Source organism: Scyliorhinus torazame, chromosome 3 (genome assembly GCF_047496885.1).
Source record: "Scyliorhinus torazame isolate Kashiwa2021f chromosome 3, sScyTor2.1, whole genome shotgun sequence".
NCBI classification, from domain to species: domain Eukaryota; kingdom Metazoa; phylum Chordata; class Chondrichthyes; order Carcharhiniformes; family Scyliorhinidae; genus Scyliorhinus; species Scyliorhinus torazame.
In genome coordinates, this window is record NC_092709.1 from 304997776 (window position 1) to 305019696 (window position 21921).

Genomic DNA, 21921 nt, shown 5'->3' on the forward strand with positions numbered 1-21921 from the left:
CTCTGGAAATTTGGGTGGTGTGACTGGTGAGGGTCCCAGAAAGGGAAGGGGGCCTGAAAGAGGGCGTAGGAAGGCCTGAAAAGTGTGTCAGTGGTGGAGGGAGGGGACATTCCATGGCAGCACAGTAGCACAGTGGTTAGCACTGTTGCTTCACAGCTCCAGGGTCCCAGGTTTGATTCCAGCTTGGGTCACGGTCTGTGTGGAGTCCGCAAGTTCTCCCTGTGCCTGTTTGGGTTTCCTCCTTGTGCTCCGGTTTCCTCCCACAAGTCCCGAAAGATGTGCTTGTTAGGCGAATTGGACATTCTGAATTCTCCCTCTATGTACCCGAAGGCGCCGGAATGTGGCGACTAGAGGATTTTCACAGTAATTTCATTTCAGTGTTAATGTAAGCCGACTTGTGACAACGATTGTTAGCATTCTCCACCTACTCTGTGGCCCCGTGAAGAGAGGCTACCACTCCCTCAGTCACCTTCGATCAGTCCTCTTGCATCTCCAGCCGATGCTGCTGAAGTTCCGCCTTAATCAACCCCACTGTGGGGTAGACGAAGCCTCTGCCGTGCCTTCTGTAGCTGCACAATTATATCACAGTCCCCTTCCCTGATTTCTATACCTGCATCGTCCTTCTCCATGGGGAACACAGATGCAAAAAAAGCGGTGGCATAGTGGTATTGTCGCTGGATTAGCAATCCAGGAACATGAAACCCAGGATAATGATCTGGGGACCTGGGTTCGAATCCCACCATGGCAGGTGATGGAATAAAGTCAATAAAATGTCTGGAATAAAATGTCTAATATTAACCATGAAATCATTGTCAATTTGCGTAAAACCTATCTGGTTCACTAATGTCCTTTAGGGAGGAAATCTGCCGTTCTTACCTGGTCTGGCTGACATGTGACTCCAGACCCACAGCAATGTGGTTGACTCTTAACTGTCCCCTCGAGGGCAATTAGGGATGGGCAATGTTGGCACAGCCTGCAATGCACACGTCCCATGAACGAATAAATAAAAAATAAACCTACATCTTCCAGCTCCACACAGATGGCCACTTTGGTCCCTAATGGGCCCTACTCTTTCCCTGGCTATCCCCTGAGTATATTTAGAAAACATCTTGAGATTTTCCTTTATTTTGCCCACTTTTTTTTTCACTTTCCTAATTTTGTTAAGTACCCCCTGCACTTTCTGTACTTCTCCTAGGGCATTTACTGTTTTAAGCCCCTTGTCTCTGTCAATCCTGTATATCTCTTGAAACCCAGAGTTCTCTGGACTTGTTGGCCCCACCCTTTATCTTTATGGGAGCATGTTGATCACTCTCCCTTTCCTTTCCTTTCAAATTACTCCCACTGTTCTGGGGTGTGATTTTGTACAATTAGCTGCTCCCAGTCTGCTTTGGCCAGATCCTATCATATTAAAATCGGCCTTCCCTCCAATTCAGAATCTTTATTTCCGGTCCATCTTTGCCCTTTTCCATAACTACCTTAAATCTTACCAAGTTATGGTCACTATCACCAAAATGCTTCCCCACTGACCTTTCTACCATCTTCCTGGCTTCATTTCCTAAAATCCATTCCAATATCGCCCCCTCTTTTGTGGGACTTTGTGTGCTAGCTCAAAAAGCTCTCCTTGATGCACTTTAAGAATTCCAATCCCTCTGACCTTTCACACTTTGCCTATCCCAATTAACATTGGGGAAGTTGAAATTGCCAACTAATGGTACCCTATTATTTTTATGCTTCTCTGAGATTTGTCTACATATCTGCTCTTCTATCTCTCCCTGACTGTTTGGGGGCCTGTAGTACACTCCAGGCATGTGATTGCCCCCTTTTTGTTTTTACATTCTACCCAAATGGCCTCAATTGAGGAGGCTGCTAACATATCATCCCCCCTCACTGCAGTAATTGACTCCTTGGTCAATAATGAGACACCACCACCTCTTTTAAACACCCCCGCCCTCACATACCTTTGAATTTTCCTATCTTTTTCTGTGTATTCTTTAATGCCCCCTGAAATGTCTGCCACAGCATCTCTGTTGCCCTATCCTTAACCTAAATTGCCAGCTCACTTTCCCTAGCTCTTCTTTCATGCCCTCATTATTATCCTTATTTCAGTTTAAAATATTTGGCTTAGACCCATTCTACTTTCCCTCAAATAATGTAAAATTCAATCACATTATGATTGCTACCGAGGGGCACCTTCACTATGAGGTCATTAATTACTCCTATCTCATTAATCAGGGGCTGTTTAGCACGGGGCTAAATCGCTGGCTTTGAAAGCAGACCAAGGCACGCCAGCAGCAAGGTTCAATTCCCGTACCAGCCTCCCTGAACAGGCGCTGGAATGTGGCGACTAGGGGCTTTTCACAGTAACTTCATTTGAAGCCTACTTGTGACTAGCGATTTTCATTTCATTTAATCCTAGGATCTCTAATAATAATCACTTATTCTGCACTACAAGCCAGCTGTTTAGCCCACTGTACTAAACCACTCAGTGCAGAAGGAGGCCAATTGGTCTATTAAGTCGACACTAACCCTCCAAGCACGGTAGCATTGTGGATAGCACAATTGCTTCACAGCTCCAGGGTCCCAGGTTCGATTCCCGGCTTGGGCCACTGTCTGTGCGGAGTCTGCACATTCTCCCCGTGTGTGCGTGGTGCACCTCCGGGTGCTGGTTAGGTGGATTGGCCATGCTAAATTGCCCTTAGTCTCCAAAATTGCCCTTAGAGCTGGGTGGGGTTACTGGGTTATGGGGATAAGGTGGAGGTGTGGACCTTGGGTAGGGTGCTCTTTCCAAGAGCCGGTGCAGACTCGATGGGCCAAATGGCCTCCTTCTGCACTGTAAATTCTATATTCTATGTAAAAGAGCACCCTACCTAGGTGCGCTCCCCCACACTATCTCCATAACCCCACCTAACCGTTTGACACTAAGGAGCAATTGATCCTGGCCAATCCACCTAATCTGAATATCTTTAGACTGTTGGAGGAGGCCGGAGCAAACTCCACACAGACAGTCATTGCTCAGTACCTGGTCCCTAGTTAGTCTCTGTTCGAAGAAGCTATCTTGAAAGCATTACATAAATTCCTCATGTGGGCTACCTTTGCCCACCTAATTTTTCCAGACTATTACATGAATTCCTCATCTGGGCTACCTTTGCCCATCTGATTTTTCCAGACTATATGTAGATTTAAAATACCCCCATGATAATTGCAATAGCTTTCTGACAGATTCCCATGTTTTATTCTTTGATACCCTGTTCTAATGTGTGGTTATTGTTCCAGGAGCCTGGACACCACTCTCACAAATGACTTATTGTCTTTATCATTCCTCTACCCAAACCACTTCTACATTCTGGTTTCCTGAACTTGGGTCAAGCCTCTCTATTATACTAATATGAGTTTTACTTAACAGAGCCACCCTTCACCTTCTCCTAGATTCCTGTCCTTCCTAAATGACACTACCCTTCAATATTGAGATCCCAATCTATGCCCTGTGACTAATCATTTTGGGAATTTTTTTTCTATTTTAATCCAGTGCTTACCTTATGGATCAGTATTAAATATCATCCTATTATTTCTGTAGCCTTAAATGGAGAAGACGAGTATTTCCTCATTTTATGTAATCACACATAGGTATGGTAAGATGAAAGGGTGTTGGCTTTTATTTATGGAAAGAAGGCCTTCACTGAACTTTATTGTGAAATTTGAGTGAGCTGTGGGAGCAATTGAAAGAACTTGTTAATGATGGAAATTTTGTTGGGCGTTCTGCTTTTTGCGCAAAAACCTGTTTGGAGAGTTTGAAATTAACTGATAGGACAAAAAAAAAAACACCATGTAAGGAACATCCACTTTTTCACATGCGGATCGGAATTGCAAGAGCGGCTATGATATGACTCCTTTCAATCCATACTTTTCTACTTCAGGCAAAGGAAGCGCAAGTCAAAGTAGCAGAAGTTGAATGTGACAAGGTGGACAATAAAGCAAAATTAGAAGCAACCTTGCAAGAAGAGGCAGCCATCAAGAGGGAGAACCAGGAACGAGAGTTGGAACGTATGGCGGAAGCTGCTGAAAAAGCGAAAGAAAGTTTACAGGTTGAAGCCAGGGTGAGTATTTAATTTCTAAATCTTAACATACTTCGAATTTAGCATAAAGTTGTGAACTAGTACTTCCAAATTTCTCAGTGTTTTGAAAATTGAAACTGGTTAGATATATTTGTCTTATTTGCAAGACTGATCAGCTTTTGAAAAGTTACAAAAGAAAGATGTCCACAATGTGATGAAATGTAGCTGCTATTCCTTAATGAAATTTACATTAGAGTACGTATATTCACCTAGATCCATAGGGACACACCGGTCATGTCAGTGTTTGCTATTTGTAGGAGCAGTTCGAACCTATCCTTGCAAGACTTGAGGGAAAAAATAGCATGACCTGATTTTTGTCTTGTGGAATTTTAAATTTCAATATGGGCATATTTAAGATGTAGACTATGACTCAGTGGTAGCATAATAACCTTGGGGTCAGAAGGTTGTGCGTTCAAATCCGACTCCAGAGACTTGAGCACAGATTCTAAGCTCTTGTTCCAACGCATTACTGTCCTTCAGTTGTGATGTTAAATCAAGGACCCATCTGCCCCCTCACGGAGCTCTGTGGCACTATTTGAAGAGAAATTAGTTCTGAAGAAGCGTCCTATTAGACTTGAAATGTTAACTCTGTTTCTCTCCACAGATGCTGCCAGACTTGAGTATTTCCAGCATTTGTCTATTTATTTCTGATTTCCGGCATTCAGTCCTTTCCTTTATTATGAATTTTCCTGCTGTGTCCTGGCCAATATTTACCCTCAACAAAAACACAAACAGATTATTTGTTCATGTTGAGTTCAAGACCGGAACTACATTTAAAAAAAATTATTTCATGGGTACAGGTATTTATTGCCCATCCCTAATTACTCATGATAAGGTGGTGCTGCAGTGTGGGTCACTCACAAGTGCTGTACATAATCTTTATTATGGCTTACATGAACATTGCAACAAAGTTACTGTGAAAAGCCCCTAGTCGTCACATTCCGGCACCTGTTCGGATACACGAGGGAGAATTTTGAATGACCAATTCACCTAACAGCATTAGTGGGAGGAAACGGGAGCACCCGGAGGAAACCCACGCAGACACTGGGAGAACGTGCAGACTCCACACAGACAGTGACCCAAGCTGGGAATCGAACCTGGGACCCTGGAACTGTGAAGCAACAGTGCTACCCACATGAGCACAGTGACAACGTATTACTGGGAGTATCAGTCAATTTTCATTGTGTCGAATGTGACTCACCACCTGGAATAAAATCAGTTGAACTGCTATAATCCATGTGGTGTAGGTGCACCAACCTTGCTGTTAGGGAGGGAGTTCCAGAATTTTGACCAGTGACTGTGAAGGAACGGCGATATAGTTCCAAGTCAGAATGGTGTGTGTCTCAGTGGGGGGAACTTGCAGGTGGTGATACTCCTGTGCCTATGATGCCCTTATCCTTCTAGGTGGTAAGAGGCCACAGGTTTGGGAGGTCCTGTCAAAGGAGTCTTGGTGAATTCCTGCAGTGAATCTTGTAAATGTGTGCGTGTGGTGGAGGGAGTGGATCTTGAAGGTGGTAGATGGAGAGCCAATTAAACAGGCTGTTTTGTTCTCGATGGTGTTGAGCTCCTTGAGTGTTGTTACAGCTGCACTCATCTAAGCAAGTGGAGAGTATTTGTGTCTTGTAAGTGATGAACCGGCTTTATGGAGTCAGGGGGCAATTTACTTTCTGCAGAATTCCAAGCCTCTAATCTGTTCTTGTAGCTACAGTAATTATATGGCTGACCCAGCTCAGTTTTTGATCAATGGTACCCCCATGTTGAAAGTGGGGGATTCCCTGATGGTGATGTCACTGAATGTCAAAGAGTAATGGTGGGATTCTCTCTTGTTGGAGATGGTCATTGCCTGGCACGTTTGTGGCATGAACTTTAATTTCACTTATTCGCCCAAGCCTGAATGTTGTCGGTCTTCATCGCTTTGCCGATGATCGAGAGTAGATTGAAGGGGTGGTAATGGCTGGGTTGATTTTGTCCTGATTTTTGTGAACAGGATATAGCTAAGCAGTTTTCCGCAATGCCAAGTAGATGCCTGTGTGTTATGAAAGAGTTAATGTTCCCTGGTACTTAAGTTAGAAATGAGGTTTTAATTGTTTAATAAATTGCATTTAATGGATTGCACCAATATATAAAGAGAGATACAGGTGGCACTGTTTTGTTGTGGAGAAGTGATTACTGAACACAAACTTAGAGTTGGCAAAGTCAAGACTTCCTTCCTCGTTTTTATTATAGAGTTACCATTGGAGCTTAATGCTGTGATGTAGCTATATTGTAACAGCTTGGCTAAGGGTGCAGCTAGTCCTGGAGCACCAGTATTATTACTAGAATGTTATCAGGGTCAATAACCTGTGATGCCAGGCCCATATCTGTGATGCTGGGGCATCCAGAGGAGGAGGCCAAGTTTGATCATCCACTCGGCACTTCTGGCTGAAGGTGGTTGTAAATGCTTCAGCGGGCAGCACGGTGGCGCAGTGGTTAGCATTGCTGCCTCACGGCGCCGAGGTTCTAGGTTCGATCCCGGCTCTGGGTCACTGTCCATGTGGAGTTTGCATATTCTCCCCATGTTTGCGTGGGTTTCGCCCCCACAACCCAAAGATGTGCAGGGTAGGTGGATTAGCCACACTAAATTGCCCCTTAATTGAAAAAAATGAATTGGGTACTTTAAATTTATTTAAAACAAATTTTGAAAAAGGTAAAAAATGAATTAGTAAATGCTTCAGCATTATCTTTTGCACCGATGTGCATCATTGAGGATGGGGATATTTGGGGAACCTCCTCCTCCAGTTGTTTAATTGTCCACCACCATTCATGACTGGATGTGGCAGGACTGCGGAGCTTAGATCTGATGTTTGTCGCAGGATACCTAGCTCTGTCTGTCACATGCTCCTGCTGTTGTTTGGCATGCAAGTCGTCCTATATTGTACCTTCACCAGGTTCACACCTCATTTTTAGATGCTGCTACTGGCATGCCTTCCTATACTCTTTGAAACACTTTATTGAAATGGTAGAGTGGAGGATATGACCGACATGGGGTTACAGGTTGCAGTTATATACAACTCTGCTACTGATGATGGTCTCATGGATGCCAAGTTTTGAATTGCTAGATATGGTTTAAATCCGTTCCATTTAGCACAGTGCGTGGTGCAACAAAACAGGATGGAGTCAATGTGAAGATGGGACTTCGTCTCTACAAGGACCGTGATCACTCCTACCAATGCTATTATGCGGTGGCACCATGGTGCAGTGGTTAGCAATGCTGCCTCACAGCGCTGAGGACCCAGGTTTGATTCCGGATGGGCCACTGTCCGTGTGCAGTTTGCACATTCTCCCGTGTCTGCATGGGTCTCACCCCCACAACCCAAAAGGATGAGCAGGGTAGGGGAATTAGTCACTCAAAACTGCCCCTTAATTGGAAAATAAATAATTGGGTACTCTAAATTCATTTAAAAAAAAAAGAAAAATATAATTTTTTTAATTACCCCTTAATTGGAAGAAAAAAAAGAATTTATTTAAATGAACAGTGCTATTATGGACCTGTGGCAAGTAGATTGGGGAGGACAAGGTCAAGTATGCTTTTCTCTCTTGTTTGTTCCCTCACCACTTGCCACAAACCAAGTCTAGCAGCTATGTCCTTTAGGGCTAGACCAGTTTGGTTAGTATTGGTGCTATCGAGCCACTCCAAGTGATGGACATTGAAGTCCCCCCACCCCGAGTACATTCTGCACCCTTCCCACCCTCAGTGCTTCTTTAAGAGGTGTTCAACACAAAGAAGTGCGGATTCATCAGCTGAGGAGGGAGGCGGTAATCAGCAAGACGTTTCCTTGTCCATTTTGACCTGATGTCATGAGACTTCATCGGGTGTAGAGTCAATATTGCCAACTCTTCCCACCCCACCCCCAACTGTATACCACTATGCCACCCGCTCTTGTGGGTGTGTTCTGTCGATGGGACCGTGTGTACATAAGGATGGTGATTGTTGCGTCTGGAACATTGTAAGGTATGATTCCGTGAATACGACTGTCAGGAGGTTGTTGACTGGTCTGTGAGGCAGCTCTCCCAATTTTTGCACAAGCTTCCAGATGTTTGTATAGAGGATGTTGCATGGTCGACCAGGCTACGTATGTCATTGTCACTTCCAGTGTCTAGTTTGACGCTGAGTGATCCATCCAGTTTGATGCAACTTGCTAGACCATTTCCAAGGGCATTTAACAGTCAACCACATAGCTGTGATTCTGGAGTCACATGTAGGCCAGACCAGGTAAGGATTTCCATCCTGAAAGGAAATACGAACAGAAGAATTGGGAGGAGGAGTAAGTCACTTTAAGACATTGATAAAGCAGACCGGTTTTTATGACAATCTACAGTGGTTTCATGATCACTATTACCAAGGCCAGCTTTTCAATTCTAGGTTTATTAACTGAATTTAAATTCCGACAATAGCCATGGTAGAATTCTAACCAGTGTTCCCTGAGCATTAGCCTGGGCCTCTCGGTTGCAAGTCCGGTGACGTTACCACTGTGCCACTGCCTTCTCCAAAGTCTAAAATATTAAACACAAAGCTAATTCCGTCAGGGTGAAGGGCAAAATGGCTCCGGTGGTTTGAAATGTATGGTGGTAGATAAGCAGTGACAGATACTTCATAATTTTCAACAAATAAGCATTCTTTTGAAAAACTAAATCTCAATTTGTAAAGTGCTTAGAGTAATTGAAGTGGTTAAGTTAGCTTAAAAAAACGAGGCTTCAGGGCAGCATGGTGGCGCAGTGGTAGCACTGCAGCCTCACAGCGCTGAGGTCCCAGGTTCGATCCTGGCTCTGGGTCACTGTCTGTGTGGAGTTTGCACATTCTCCCCGTGTTTGCGTGGGTTTCGCTCCCACAACCCAAAGATGTGCAGGGTATGTGAATTGGTCACACTGAATTGCCCCTTAATTGGAAAAATGAATTGGGTACTCTAAATTTATTTTTTAAAAACGAGGCTTATAATATTTCGAAGAAATGCAATATGTCTGAGGATTGGGACAGGTTTAGAAGTCAACTCAGGATGGCTAATAGTTTACAATTAGAGAAAATAGAACATGTGTAAACTGGCAACAAATATGAAAACAGATTGTAAAAGCTTCTACAAAGATATAAAAAGGCAGAGTATGCAAATAGACTTGGATCCCTTCGAGGCTGAGACAGAAGAAATGGTAATTGGAAACAAGGAAGTGTCAAACAAATATTTTGTTTCTATTTTCACAGTAGAAGATAGAAAAATATACCATAAGTACTGGGGAACAAGGGATCTAATGAGAGTGAGCAACTTTAGTTGATGTTAGTAAAGAAATTAATGCATTTTGTAGGTCGTTCGCATCATTGTCAGTGGTGAAGGGAGGAAACATTTAAGTTGGTGCCAATCAAGCAGGCTGTTTTGTCCTGAATGGTGTCAGGCTCCTGAAGTGTTATCGGAGCTGCATTTCTTCAGGCAAATGGATAAGCTCTTGTTGCAAAATTCTTGGCCTCTGACCTGCTCTTGGAGCTATTTGTCTGGCTGGTCCTGTTCAGCTTCTGGTCAATGGCAACCCTTAAGGATGTTGATGGTGGGGGTTTTGGTGTTGGGTTTGAATGCCAAGGATGGCTGGTTAGATTCTCTCTTGTTCGAGATGGTCATTGCCTGACGCTTGTATGGCGTGAATGTTACTTGCCACTTATCAGCTCAACTGTAAATGTTGTCTCGGTATTGCTGCATGCAAGGGCATCACGGTGGCGCAGTGGGTTAGCCCTGTTGCCTCACGGCGCCGAGGTCCCAGGTTCGATCCCATCTCTGGGTCACTGTCCGTGTGGAGTTTGCACATTCTCCCTGTGTTTGCGTGGGTTTCGCCCCCACAACCGAAAGATGTGCAAGCTAGGTGGATTGGCCACGCTAAATTGCCCCTTAATTGGAAAAAAATAATTGGGTGCACTAAATTTATTTGTTTTTAAAAGGTATTGCTGCATGCAGGCATGAGTGTTAGTAGGTGAGTTGTGAATAATCATCAACAACTATCCCCACTTCTGACCTTGATGGAGAGAAGGTCATTAATGAAGCAGCTGGAGGAGGTTTAGCTGAGGACGCTACCCTAAGGATATCCTGCAGCAAAGTTGTCAGGCTGAGATGATTGACCGCCAACAACCACCACCATCTTCCTTTGTGTTAGGTATGACCATAACCATTGGAGATTTTCCCCTGATGTTCAATGACTTCCAACTTTGATAGGCACCTTGCTGCCACACATGGTAAATGCTGCCTTAATGTTGGGGGCTGAGTGACCCTGGTTGCTCTGTTTCATACGTGACAATAACTAAACCACTTAATTAATTGTACACGTTTTATGTTGTCATAAAATGCACCAGATAAATACAGATGTTTTCTCTTTTTCTCTTAACTCTCTGTCACAGAAGGAAATTGAATCAGCAGTGAATCTAGAAGCAGCAGCAGTCAATGTGAAGCAAAGCCAGATTGCTGTCGATGCAGAACAGGAATTAGCTAATGTAGACCTGGCAATGCATTCTGAAACCTTGAAAGATACAGCCCCAGTATTAGAAGGAATTAAGGTATGTTTAATGTCAAAGTCAATGATCCATTTACACTTATTTTTAGGCTAATCATGGTGGGTAAACACTGTCCTGGTAACAGTTTGGTTTATATTTTCTAATCCGAAACCACTGAAAAGGCTTTTGTTGACATGATCTCTATGAAGCTGATTCAACACACATTCCCTTCATATTGCATAACAATTGATGTATAAACATGCAAAGTGCATGCAACAAGCAATTGGGGAACGTCTCGGCTGAGCAGGGTGGTGACTGTTACCTTTTTTATTCATTAGCCATTAAGATCTTGAGTGGAAAGTATGCTGTGACTAGTACTGGTCACCAGGTTTCAGACAAAATAACCCACATTATTACGCTCCCTTCTTTATTCAACCCCACGCCTTGGTTCACTGCAACAAGGTTAATTTAGAAAGAGTACCTTCACTTGTGGATACCTTTTCCCAGTCCAAATGTATTTATCTTTTAAAAGGAGCCAATTTAATCAGGCTTTCTTGAAAGAAAGAGTGTATTTATTAGTTACCAAAAGAAATTAAAAATGAATGCACATGCACACAGATTAGAAATGAGAAGTCAGTTGAAGATAACAAATCAGTCTTTGGCTTATCTGTGAGGAGGAGATGGAGAAACATTGCAGCCGTTAAGTTGGGTGATTCCAGTGGCATTGACTTTGGCAGTTGAGCAGTTGGTTTGAGAATTCTTGGTTCTGCAGGTTAGCTCAAAGGAGTTGTCCTGTTTCTAATTTGACAGTGGCTTTGCTGACTTGCTTCCAGCAATGAGCGAGAGATTTTGTACCTGCAAGGCGAAGTGCTGCATAGTAGATGTTATTCAGCTGTGACCTTCACAGTAGACACCAGCACAGTAGAACTAGAACAGCAGAAGAGCGCACAGAGATCAGGGCTGCAGTTAGCTTTTAACCCCTGTTCTTATGTATTATAAGAAGTTTTACAACACCAGGTTAAAGTCCAACAGGTTTGTTTCGATGTCACTAGCTTTCGGAGCGCTGCTCCTTCCTCAGGTGAATGAAAGGGGTATGCTCCAGAAACATACATAGAGACAGATTCAAGGATGCCAGACAATGCTTGGAATGCGAGCATTAGCAGGTGATTAAATCTTTACAGATCCAGAGATGGGGTAACCCCTGGTTAAAGAGGTGTGAATTGTGTCAAGCCAGGACAATTTGGTAGGATTTCGCAGGCCAGATGGTGGGGGATGAATGTAATGCGACATGAATCCCAGATCCCGGTTGAGGCCGCACTCGTGTGCGGAACTTGGCTATAAGTTTCTGCTCGGCGATTCTGCATTGTCGCGCGTCCTGAAGGCCGCCTTGGAGAACGCTTACCCGGAGATCAGAGGCTGAATGCCCTTGACTGCTGAAGTGTTCCCCGACTGGAAGGGAACATTCCTGCCTGGTGATTGTCGCACGATGTCCGTTCATTCGTTGTCGCAGCGTCTGCATGGTCTCGCCAATGTCCCACGCTTCGGGACATCCTTGCCTGCAGCGTATGAGGTAGACCACGTTGGCCGCGTCACACGAGTATGTACCGTGTACCTGGTGGGTGGTGTTCTCACGTGTAATGGTGGTATCCATGTCGATGATCTGGCACGTCTTGCAGAGATTGTCATGGCAGGGTTGTGTGGTGTCGTGGTCACTGTTCTGAAGGCTGGGTAGTTTGCTGCAAACAATGGTTTGTTTGAGGTTGCGTGGTTGTTTTACGGCAAGTAGTGGTGGTGTGGGGATGACCTTGGCAAGATGTTCATCTTCATCGATGACGTGTTGAAGGCTGTGAAGAGGATGTCGTAGTTTCTCCGCTCTGGGAAAGTACTGGACGACGAAGGGTATTCTGTCGGTTGTGTCCAATGTTTGTCTTCTGAGGAGGTCGGTGCGGTTTTTTGCTGTGGCGCGTTGGAACTGTCGATCGATGAGTCGAGCGCCATATCCCGTTCGTACGAGGGCATCTTTCAACGTCTGTAGATGTCTGTTACGCTCCTCCTTGTCTGAACAGATCCTGTGTATACAGAGAGCTTGTCCATAGGGGATGGCTTCTTTAATGTGTTTAGGGTGGAAGCTGGAGAAGTGGAGCATCGGGAGGTTATCCGTGGGTTTGCGGTAAAGCAAGTGCTGCGGTGACCGTCCTTGATTGAGACGAGTGTGTCCAAGAATGCAACTGATTTTGGAGAGTAGTCCATGGTGAGTCTGATGGTTGGATGGAACTTATTGATATCATCGTGTAGTCGTTTCAGTGATTCTTCGCCGTGGGTCCAAAGGAAAGAAATGTCATCGATGTATCTGGTGTATAACGTCGGTTGAAGGTCCTGTGCAGTGAGTAGGTCTTGTTCAAACCTGTGCATGAAGATGTTGGCGTATTGGGGTGCGAATTTGGTCCCCATGGCTGTTCCGTGTGTCTGGATGAAGAACTTGTCGAAGGTGAAGACGTTGTGATCCAGAATGAAGCGGATGAGTTGCAGAATTGCGTCTGGAGATTGGCAGTTGTCGGTGTTGAGGACTGAGGCTGTTGCAGCAATGCCGTCGTCATGGGGGATGCTGGTATAGAGTGCCGAGACGTCCATTGTGACGAGGAATGTTCCTAGTTCAACTGGTCCATGGGTGCCGAGTTTCTGTAGGAAGTCCGTCGTGTCGCGACAGAAGCTGGGCGTACCTTGTACGATGGATTTCAAGATGCCCTCGATGTAGCCAGAGAGGTTCTCACACAGGGTCCCATTGCCTGAAACGATAGGACGGCCTGGTGTGTTGGCCTTGTGTATTTTCGGTAGGCAGTAGAGATCTCCAATGCGGGGAGTACGTGGGATGAGAGCACGTAGGGTGCTCTGAAGATCTGGATCCAAGGTCTTGATCAGTCTGTTAAGTTGGCGTATGTGTTCCTTGGTCGGATCTGCAGGTAACTGTCTATAGTGTTCTTGGTTGTTCAGTTGTCGGTATACTTCTTTGCAGTAGTCCGTTCTGTTCAGTATGACAGTGGCCCCTCCTTTGTCTGCTGGTTTGATAACGATGCTGCGGTTGGTCTTGAGAGCGCGGATGGCATTGCCTTGTGCTTGGGTGACGTTACGGGCAGTCTTGTGAATGCGACTGATGAATCTGGCATTGACGCGACTCCTGACGGCTTGAGCATACATGTCGAGTCTGGGGCAGCGGCCTTCCGGAGGGGTCCAATTCGACTCTTTCCTCTTCGGTTGCCGCACCGCAGATCTCTCGGCCTGCTGTTCTGGTTCATTGATAGTCTGCTTGGGTTCGCTGTTGGCCTCTTGGGGTCTGTGGAAGAATTCCCGGAGCCTCATTCGCCTGATCAATTCCTCCGTGTCTGCCGCAAGACTGATGGGGTCCATTTTCGTGGTGGTGCAGAAATTGAGCCCTCTGCTGAGGACTTTGATTTTGTCTGGTTGAAGGGTGTATTATGGAAGGGGAAAACACAAACCTGTCTGGTATATAACTCACCAGAAATGGTTTCTGCTGATAAGGTAATCAGCTTCTATTATTTCTGCAAGAGATTGCAGTTCAATTTTTGCACTGCACCTCTTCATTTGAAATGTCTCTCTCTGTCAAAGGGTGCGACATTCCGTTGTCTCTCTCAGGTTGAGTATAGTCCACATAGGAATTCCCGAAAGTGGTTATTTTGTAGTCTTAGTTTTTGCTTGGATACCAATTTTTAAAAATAAACCACGTCTTATTTAAAAGTTCAGTATGTCTGTGTGTAATTTGGGGCTAAGATCAGTTGTCATGATGATAGCAAACATGAATTTACTGAATTGTTGCAAAACAATCTGGTTCACTAATGTCCTTCAGGGACGGAAAACTGTGATCATTCCATGGTCTGGTCTGCATCTGACCAGAACACAGCCATGTAGTTGACTTTTATAGACCTCTGAAGTAACCTTGCAAGCCACTCAGTTGTATAAAAATACGACAGAAAATTCAAATATGAATAAAACTGAGTGGACCGCCTAGCATTGCCTTGGACACTGGAAAGGACAAAAGGCACAGCTACCCAGCAGCTAACCCTATGGAGTTCTCTTTACTAACATCTGGCGACTTGTGGTAAAAGTTAGAGGGTTGTTCTACAGACTATTCAAACAACAGTCTGACACCTCCATCACCATCCTGGATATATCATGTCCCACTAGAAGGACCGGTTATTTTTGCAAAAATTCAATAATTTCATATTTCCCATTGTGGTGACACAGTCAGAATGTGTGGTTCTGCGAGTCCTCAACTTTGACTCTGAACCTCATGGTTTCACGGCATCAGGTCAAACAAGGGCAAGGAATCCTCCCACTGATCACCATTTACCATCCTCTCTCAGCCAGTACTCCTCGCTGCTGAACAACATTTGGAAGAAGCACTGAGGATAGCAAGGGCGCAAAATGTATTTTGAGTTGGGAACATCACTGTCCATCACCAAGAGTGATTTGGTAACATCACTGTTGACTGAGCTGGCTGAGTCCTGAAGGACATGTTTGCCAGACTGGGCCCCCAGTAAGTGGTGAGATAACTTACAAGGGGGAAATAAACTTGTAAACACAAGACAATAATACAGCACCAGAAATAGGAACCGGAGTAGACCATATGACCTGTTCCGCCATTCAGTATGATCATGACTGATGTTCGGCCTCAACTCCATTTACCTGCCCATTTCCCATATCCCTTAATTTATAACTATCCCAGCGTTAAATGCATTCAATGGTGGGACATCTGTTACGATCCCAACTGACATTACAAATCAGATCCTAGGGTGGGACACAGCTTGATGGATCCTAACTTTTATTTTTTGTTTTGAACAGTCACAGAGACTGCTAATGTACTTAAACAAAATAATAAAACATTTATTAAACAGCCATCATACATTACTCCTTCACCCCAACTATGCCTTTACAGATGTATACAGATTCGTAAGGATAACACAGTTACAAAATTTATCATACACTCTAATGTTCATAGTAAGTGCACAAGTATACATGTAAATCAATAGTCAAACAGTGGTCAGACACACCACATTCTGAAACCAAGTGACAGATGCCACCCAAAACAACTTTTATGGATTTCTGATCAATTCCCCCAATCTTTTTCACATAGCCAACTGTTCTCACTGGAACTTTGCCTTTCACACAAGGGTGTCCACTCTCCGCTCTTGAAGAACACACCTTGGAATCTTCTCCCAAATGATGCTTTCTTTTGGATATCTTCACCAAGGATCCACCTCTAGGATTTCAGTCTCTCCCTCTGATGGTACACTCCCCTAGATTGCCAAACGCATTTAGGCTTCACCTTCCAAATGTGTTCTCGGGTACTTAGCAGTACCAACAGGACACACGGGGCCGTAGTAAGGAGTCACCAACTTTTGGCAGTCTCCTTGGATCTTCTGGCTTTTTGCAAGTCTGCTTTGCATCTGCTTCCTCAATTGGGAGACTCTTTTACTGCTACTCTAACAAAGGATAGTCAAAAAGGAAAAGGCAGTGGAGTTGCAGTACTGGTTAAAGAGGGAATTAACTCAATAGTGAGGAAGGATATTAGCTCCGACAATGTACGAGTAGAGTTAAGAAAACCAAGAGGCAAAAAACATTACTGGGCACCGTATATAGAACCCCAAACTGCAGTAGTGATGTTGGGAATGGCATTAAACAGGAAATTAGAGATGCACGCGATAAAGAAACATCTTTAATTATGGGTCATTTTAATCTGCATATAGATTGGACAAGTCAAATTAGCCACAATACCGTAGTGAAGGAATTCCTGGAGTGCATATGGGATGGTTATCTGGACCAATATGTTGAGGAACCAATTAGAGAGGAGGCTATCCTTGACTGGGTACTGTGTAATGAGAACAGAATCATTGACAATCTAGTTGTGTGAGACCCCTTCGGGATGAGCGACCATAATATGATAGAATTTTTCACCAAGATGGAGAGTGAAGTAGTTGATTCTGCGATTAGGGTCATGAATCTTAATAAAGGAAACTACGAAGGCATGAGGCCTAAGTTGGCTATGATAGATTGGGAAAAGCTGCTTAAAGGGATGGCAGTGGATAGGTAATAGCAAACATTCAAGGAGCGCTTGTGGGAACTGCAACAATTGATTATTCCTGTCTGGCACAAAAGTATAATGGGAAAGGTGGCCAATCCATAGCTTCCAAGGGAAATTAGAGATAGTATTAGATCCAAGGAAGAAGCATACAAATTGGCAAAGGAAAACAACAGGTCTGAGGATTGGGAGCAGTTTGGAATTCAGCAAAGGAGGACCAAGGGATTGATTTTAAAAAAAGGGGAAAATAGAGTACGAGAATAAGCTTGCAGTGAACATAAAAACTGACTGTAACAAAATTTCTCTAGGTACGTGAAGACAAATGTAGGTCCCTTACGGTCAGAATCAGGGGAATGTATTATAGGGGCAAAGAAATGGCTGAGCAACTAAACACATGCATTGGTTCTGTCTGTCTTCACAAATGAGGACACAAATCAGATACTAGAAATGTCGGGGAATGCAGGGTTTAGTGAGAGGGAGGATCTGAATGAGATCAATATTTGTAGAGAAATGGTATTGGGGAAATTGATGGGATTGAAGGCTGATAAATACCCAGGGCCTGATAATCTACATCCCAGAGTACTTTGGGAAGTGGACCCAAAAGATAGTGGATGCATTGGCACTTCTGTGAGACTCTGGAACAGTCCTTGGAGGGTAGCTAATCTAGCTCCACTATTTAAAGGGGAGGTCGAGAGAAAACGGTGAATTATAGACCAGTTAGCCTGATGATGGTAGTGGGGAAATTCTATAATCCGTTATCAAATTTTTTATAACAGAGCACTTAGAAAATAATGACAGGATCGGACAGAGTCAGCATGGATTTATGAAGAGGAAAGCATGCTTGACAAATCTACTGGAATTCTTCGAGGATGTAACCAGTAGAGTTGAAGCAGTAGAGCCAGTGGACGTGGTATATTTGGACCTTCAGAAGGCTTTTAACAAAGGCCCGCATAAAAGATTAGTGTGTAAAATTGACGCGCATGGGATTGGGGCTAGTGTATTGAGATGGATAGAAAACTGATTGGCAGACAGGAAACAAAGAGTAGGAATTAAAAGATCTTTTTCAAATTGGCAGGCAGTGACTAATGCAGTAATGCAGTACCGTAGAGATCGGTGCTGGGACCCCAGCTATTCACAACATGTATTAATGATAGGATGCAGAGCTGGGCTGAGAAGTGGCAGATGGAGTTTAACCCTGAAAAGTGTGAGGTTGTCCATTTTGGAAGGACAAATATGAATGCGGAATACAGGGTTAACGGTAGAGTTCTTGGCATTGTGGAGGAGCAGAGAGACCTTGGGGTCTATGTTCATACATCTTTGAAAGTTGCCACTCAAGTGGATAGAGCTGTGAAGAAGGCCTATGGTGTGCTCGCGTTCATTAACAGAGGGATTGAATTTAAGAGCCGTGAGGTGATGATGCAGCTGTACAAAACTTTGGTAAGGCCACATTTGGAGTACTGTGTACAGTTCTGGTCGCCTCATTTTAGGAAGGATGTGGAAGCTCTGGAAAAGGTGCAAAGAAGATTTACCAGGATGTTGCCTGGAATGGAGAGTAGGTCTTACGAGGAAAGGTTGAGGGTGCTAGGCCTTTTCTCATTAGAGCGGAGAAGGATGAGGGGCGACTTGATAGAGGTTTATAAGATGATCAGGGGAATAGATAGAGTAGACAGTCAGAGACTTTTTCCCCAGGTGGAACACACCATTACAAGGGGACATAAATTTAAGGTGAAAGGTGGAAGATATAGGAGGGATATCAGAGGTAGGTTCTTTACCCAGAGAGTAGTGGGGGCATGGAATGCACTGCCTGTGGAAGTAGTTGAGTCGGAAACATTCGGGACCTTCAAGCAGCTGTTGGATAGGTACATGGATTACGGGAAAATGATATAGTGTAGATTTATTTGTTCTTAAGGGCAGCACGGTAGCATTGTGGATAGCACAATTGCTTCACAGATCCATGGTCCCAGGTTCGATTCCGGCTTGGGTCATTGTCTGTGCGGAGTCTGCACGTCCTCCCCGTGTCTGCGTGGGTTTCCTCCGGGTGCTCCGGTTTCCTCCCACAGTCCAAAGATGTGCGGGTTAGGTGAATTGGCCAATGATAAATTGCCCTTAATGTCCAAATTGCCCTTGGTGTTGGGTGGAGGTGTTGAGTTTGGGTAGGGTGCTCTTTCCAAGAGCTGGTGCAGACTCGGGGGGCCGAATGGCCTCCTTCTGCACTGTAAATTCAATGATAATCTATGATTAATCTAGGACAAAGGTTCAGCACAACATCGTGGGCCGAAGGGCCTGTTCTGTGCTGTATTTTCTATGTTCTATGTTTTAGATGAGGGATCAACATGTAATATCTCCAAATTGGGTGGGAGGGTGAGCTGTGAGGAGGATGCAGAGATCCTTCAGTGGGAGTTGGACAAGTTGAGTGAGTGGGAAAATGAATGGTAGATAGAGTATAATATGGAGAAATGTGTGGTTATTTATTTGGTAACAAAAATGAGAAGGCAGACTATTATCTGAATGGCCATAAATTAGAAGCGGGGAATGTGCAATGAGACCTAGGTATCCTCGTGCACCAGTCACTGAAGGTAAGCATACAGGTACAGCAGGTGATAAAGAAGGCAAATGGTATGTTAGCCTTCATAGCCAGAGGATTTGAGTATAGGAGCTGGGATGGCTTGCTGCAATTATACAGGGCCTAGGTGAGGCCACACCTGGAATATTGTGTGCAGTTTTGGTCTCCTTATCTGAGGAAGGATGGTCTTACACTAGAGAGAGTGCTGCAAAGGTTTGCCAGACTGACCTCCTGGGATGGCGGGACTGATGTATGAGGAGAGATTGAATCGATTAGGATTGTATTCACTGGGGTTCAGAAGAATGCGAGGCATCTCATAGAATCCTACAAAATTCTAACCGGACTAGATGGTAGATGCAGGAAGGATGTTCCCGATGGTGGGTGTGTCCCGAACCAGGGATCCCAGACTCAGGATACAGGGTAGAGGGCAGCACTTTTGCTTCACAGCGCCAGGTTCCCAGGTTCGATTCCCGGTTTGGATCACTGTCTATGTGGAGTCTGCACGTTCTCCCTGTGTCTGCGTGGGTTTCCTCTGGGTGCTCCAGTTTCCTCCCACAAGTCCTGAAAGACGTGCTGTTAGGTGAATTGGACATTCTGAATTCTCCCTCTGTGTACCAAAACAGAATGTGGCGACGCGGGGCTTGTCACAGTAACTTCATTGCAGTGTTAATGTAAGCCTACTTGTGGCAATAAAGATTATTATTATTTAGACAGAGATGAGAAATTTCTTCATCCAGAGAGTGGTCAGCCTGTGGAATTTGTTATCACAAGAAATAGTTGAGGCTGAAACATTGCATGTGTTCAAGAAGCTATTAGATATAACATTTAAGACTAAGGGAATCAAAGGATATGGGGGGAAAGTGGGATTAGACTATTGAGTTGGATGATCAGCCACGATCATACTGAATGGCAGAGCAGGGTCAAATGGTTCCTCCTGCTCCTATTTTCTATATTCTCTGAACAGGTCCTGTTTTCGATCCCTGTCCTTGTTCCTTGACTTCACTTTCCACCTCAATCTTTCTTCTGCCCCATTCCCTGGTTTGGGCACCATTCTGTTCTTTAGGTTTTTTTTAATAAATGTTTTTTATTGGGTTTTTGAACAAAGTATATTTACCGTTATGTTCACAGGATAAGAAACGTATATATATATATATATATACATAGAAGAGAAGTGCACACTCAAACATACCAAAGAAAAGGAAATAGTAAATACTAAAAAAAAATGAAAAAATAAAATAGGTTAACTGGTAGGGTATTGTGCACCAGCTCAACAACAGCAACTCTGTACAACTGGCAAAATTATTTACAACACATAAGTAGGCGACTGTTGCGGAGGGGGGAGGGGTGGAGACCAGGGAGGTAAATATACATTTGGGTGCCGGAGAGACAATTACAGTGGGCAATACTCGAATGGGTTTGGTGTTGTTGTCGCTTGCTTCTCCCGGACGGATCTCGCTGCCATCTCGCGCTCACCGCCACTTCTGCCGTTCCTCCCGTCTTTCGTCTTCATTCTCCTTGTTCCCTACTCCTGGAGATGCCCTGTTCGTTATTGTATCCCGTGCCTTCCTTCCGGCTCTCATTTCCCTGCCTCGCCCCCACCTCCCTGATTCTCCTCTCTTGTTCCCTGTCTCTTCCCTCTCCCCTCTGTTCTTTAGTTTTTAACCAGCTGTCTGTGGTTCACCTTCCTGCTTATAGAACATAGAGCAGTACAGCACAGAACAGGCCCTTCGGCCCTCGATGTTGTGCCGAGCATTGTCCAAAACCAAGATCAAGCTATCCCACTCCCTGTCATTCTGGTGTGCTCCATGTGCCTATCCAATAACCGCTTGAAAGTTCCTAAAGTGTCCGACTCCACTATCACAGCAGGCAGTCCATTCCACACCATAACCACTCTCTGATTAAAGAACCTACCTTAGACATCCCTCCTGTATCTCCCACCCTGAACCTTATAGCTATGCCCCCTTGTAACAGCTACATCCACCTGAGGAAATAGTCTCTGAACGTCCACTCTACCTATCCCCCTCATTATCTTATAAACCTCTATTAAGTCGCCTCTCATCCTCCTCCGCTCCAAAGAGAAAAGCCCTAGCTCCCTCAACCATTCCTCATAAGACCTATCCTGCAAACCAGGCAGCATCCTGGTAAATCTCCTTTGCACCCTTTCCAATACTTCCACATCCTTCCTATAATGAGGTGACCAGAACTGCACACAATACTCCAAATGTGGTCTCACCAGGGTCCTGTATAGTTGCAGCATAACCCCACCGGCTCTTAAATTCAAGCCCCCTGTTAATAAACGCTAACACACTATAAGCCTTCTTCACGGCTCTATCCACTTGAGTGGCAAACTTCAGAGGTCTGTGGATATGAACCCCAAGATCTCTCTGTTCCTCCACATTCCTCCGAACCCTGCTGTTGACCCTGTAATCCGCATTCAAATTTGTTCTACCAAAATGAATCACCTCGTACTTATCAGGGTTAAATCCCATCTGCCATTTTTCGACCCAGCTCTGCATCCTATCAATGTCTCTTTGCAGGCTACAACAGCCCTCCACCTCATCCACTACTCCACCAATCTTGGTGTCATCAGCAAATTTACTGACCCACCCTTCAGCCCCCTCCTCCAAGTCATTGATAAAAATCACAAATA

At 44.5% G+C, this 21921-nt stretch overlaps 1 protein-coding gene across 8 annotated transcripts in view; it reads left to right on the forward strand.

Annotated features, from left to right (window-relative positions):
* letm1 (leucine zipper-EF-hand containing transmembrane protein 1) overlaps positions 1–21921 on the forward strand; it is a 162951-nt gene that overhangs the window by 56197 nt on the left and 84833 nt on the right. For 5 of the 8 annotated variants that reach the window (XM_072497510.1, XM_072497502.1, XM_072497505.1 and 2 more), the window contains exons 9-10: positions 3915–4094; positions 10522–10677. In XM_072497510.1, the coding sequence (XP_072353611.1) occupies positions 3915–4094; positions 10522–10677 (336 nt within the window). The remainder of the gene's footprint in view (positions 1–3914; positions 4095–10521; positions 10678–21921) is intronic. The other 3 variants (XM_072497503.1, XM_072497508.1, XM_072497509.1) reach the window with 2 other exon arrangements.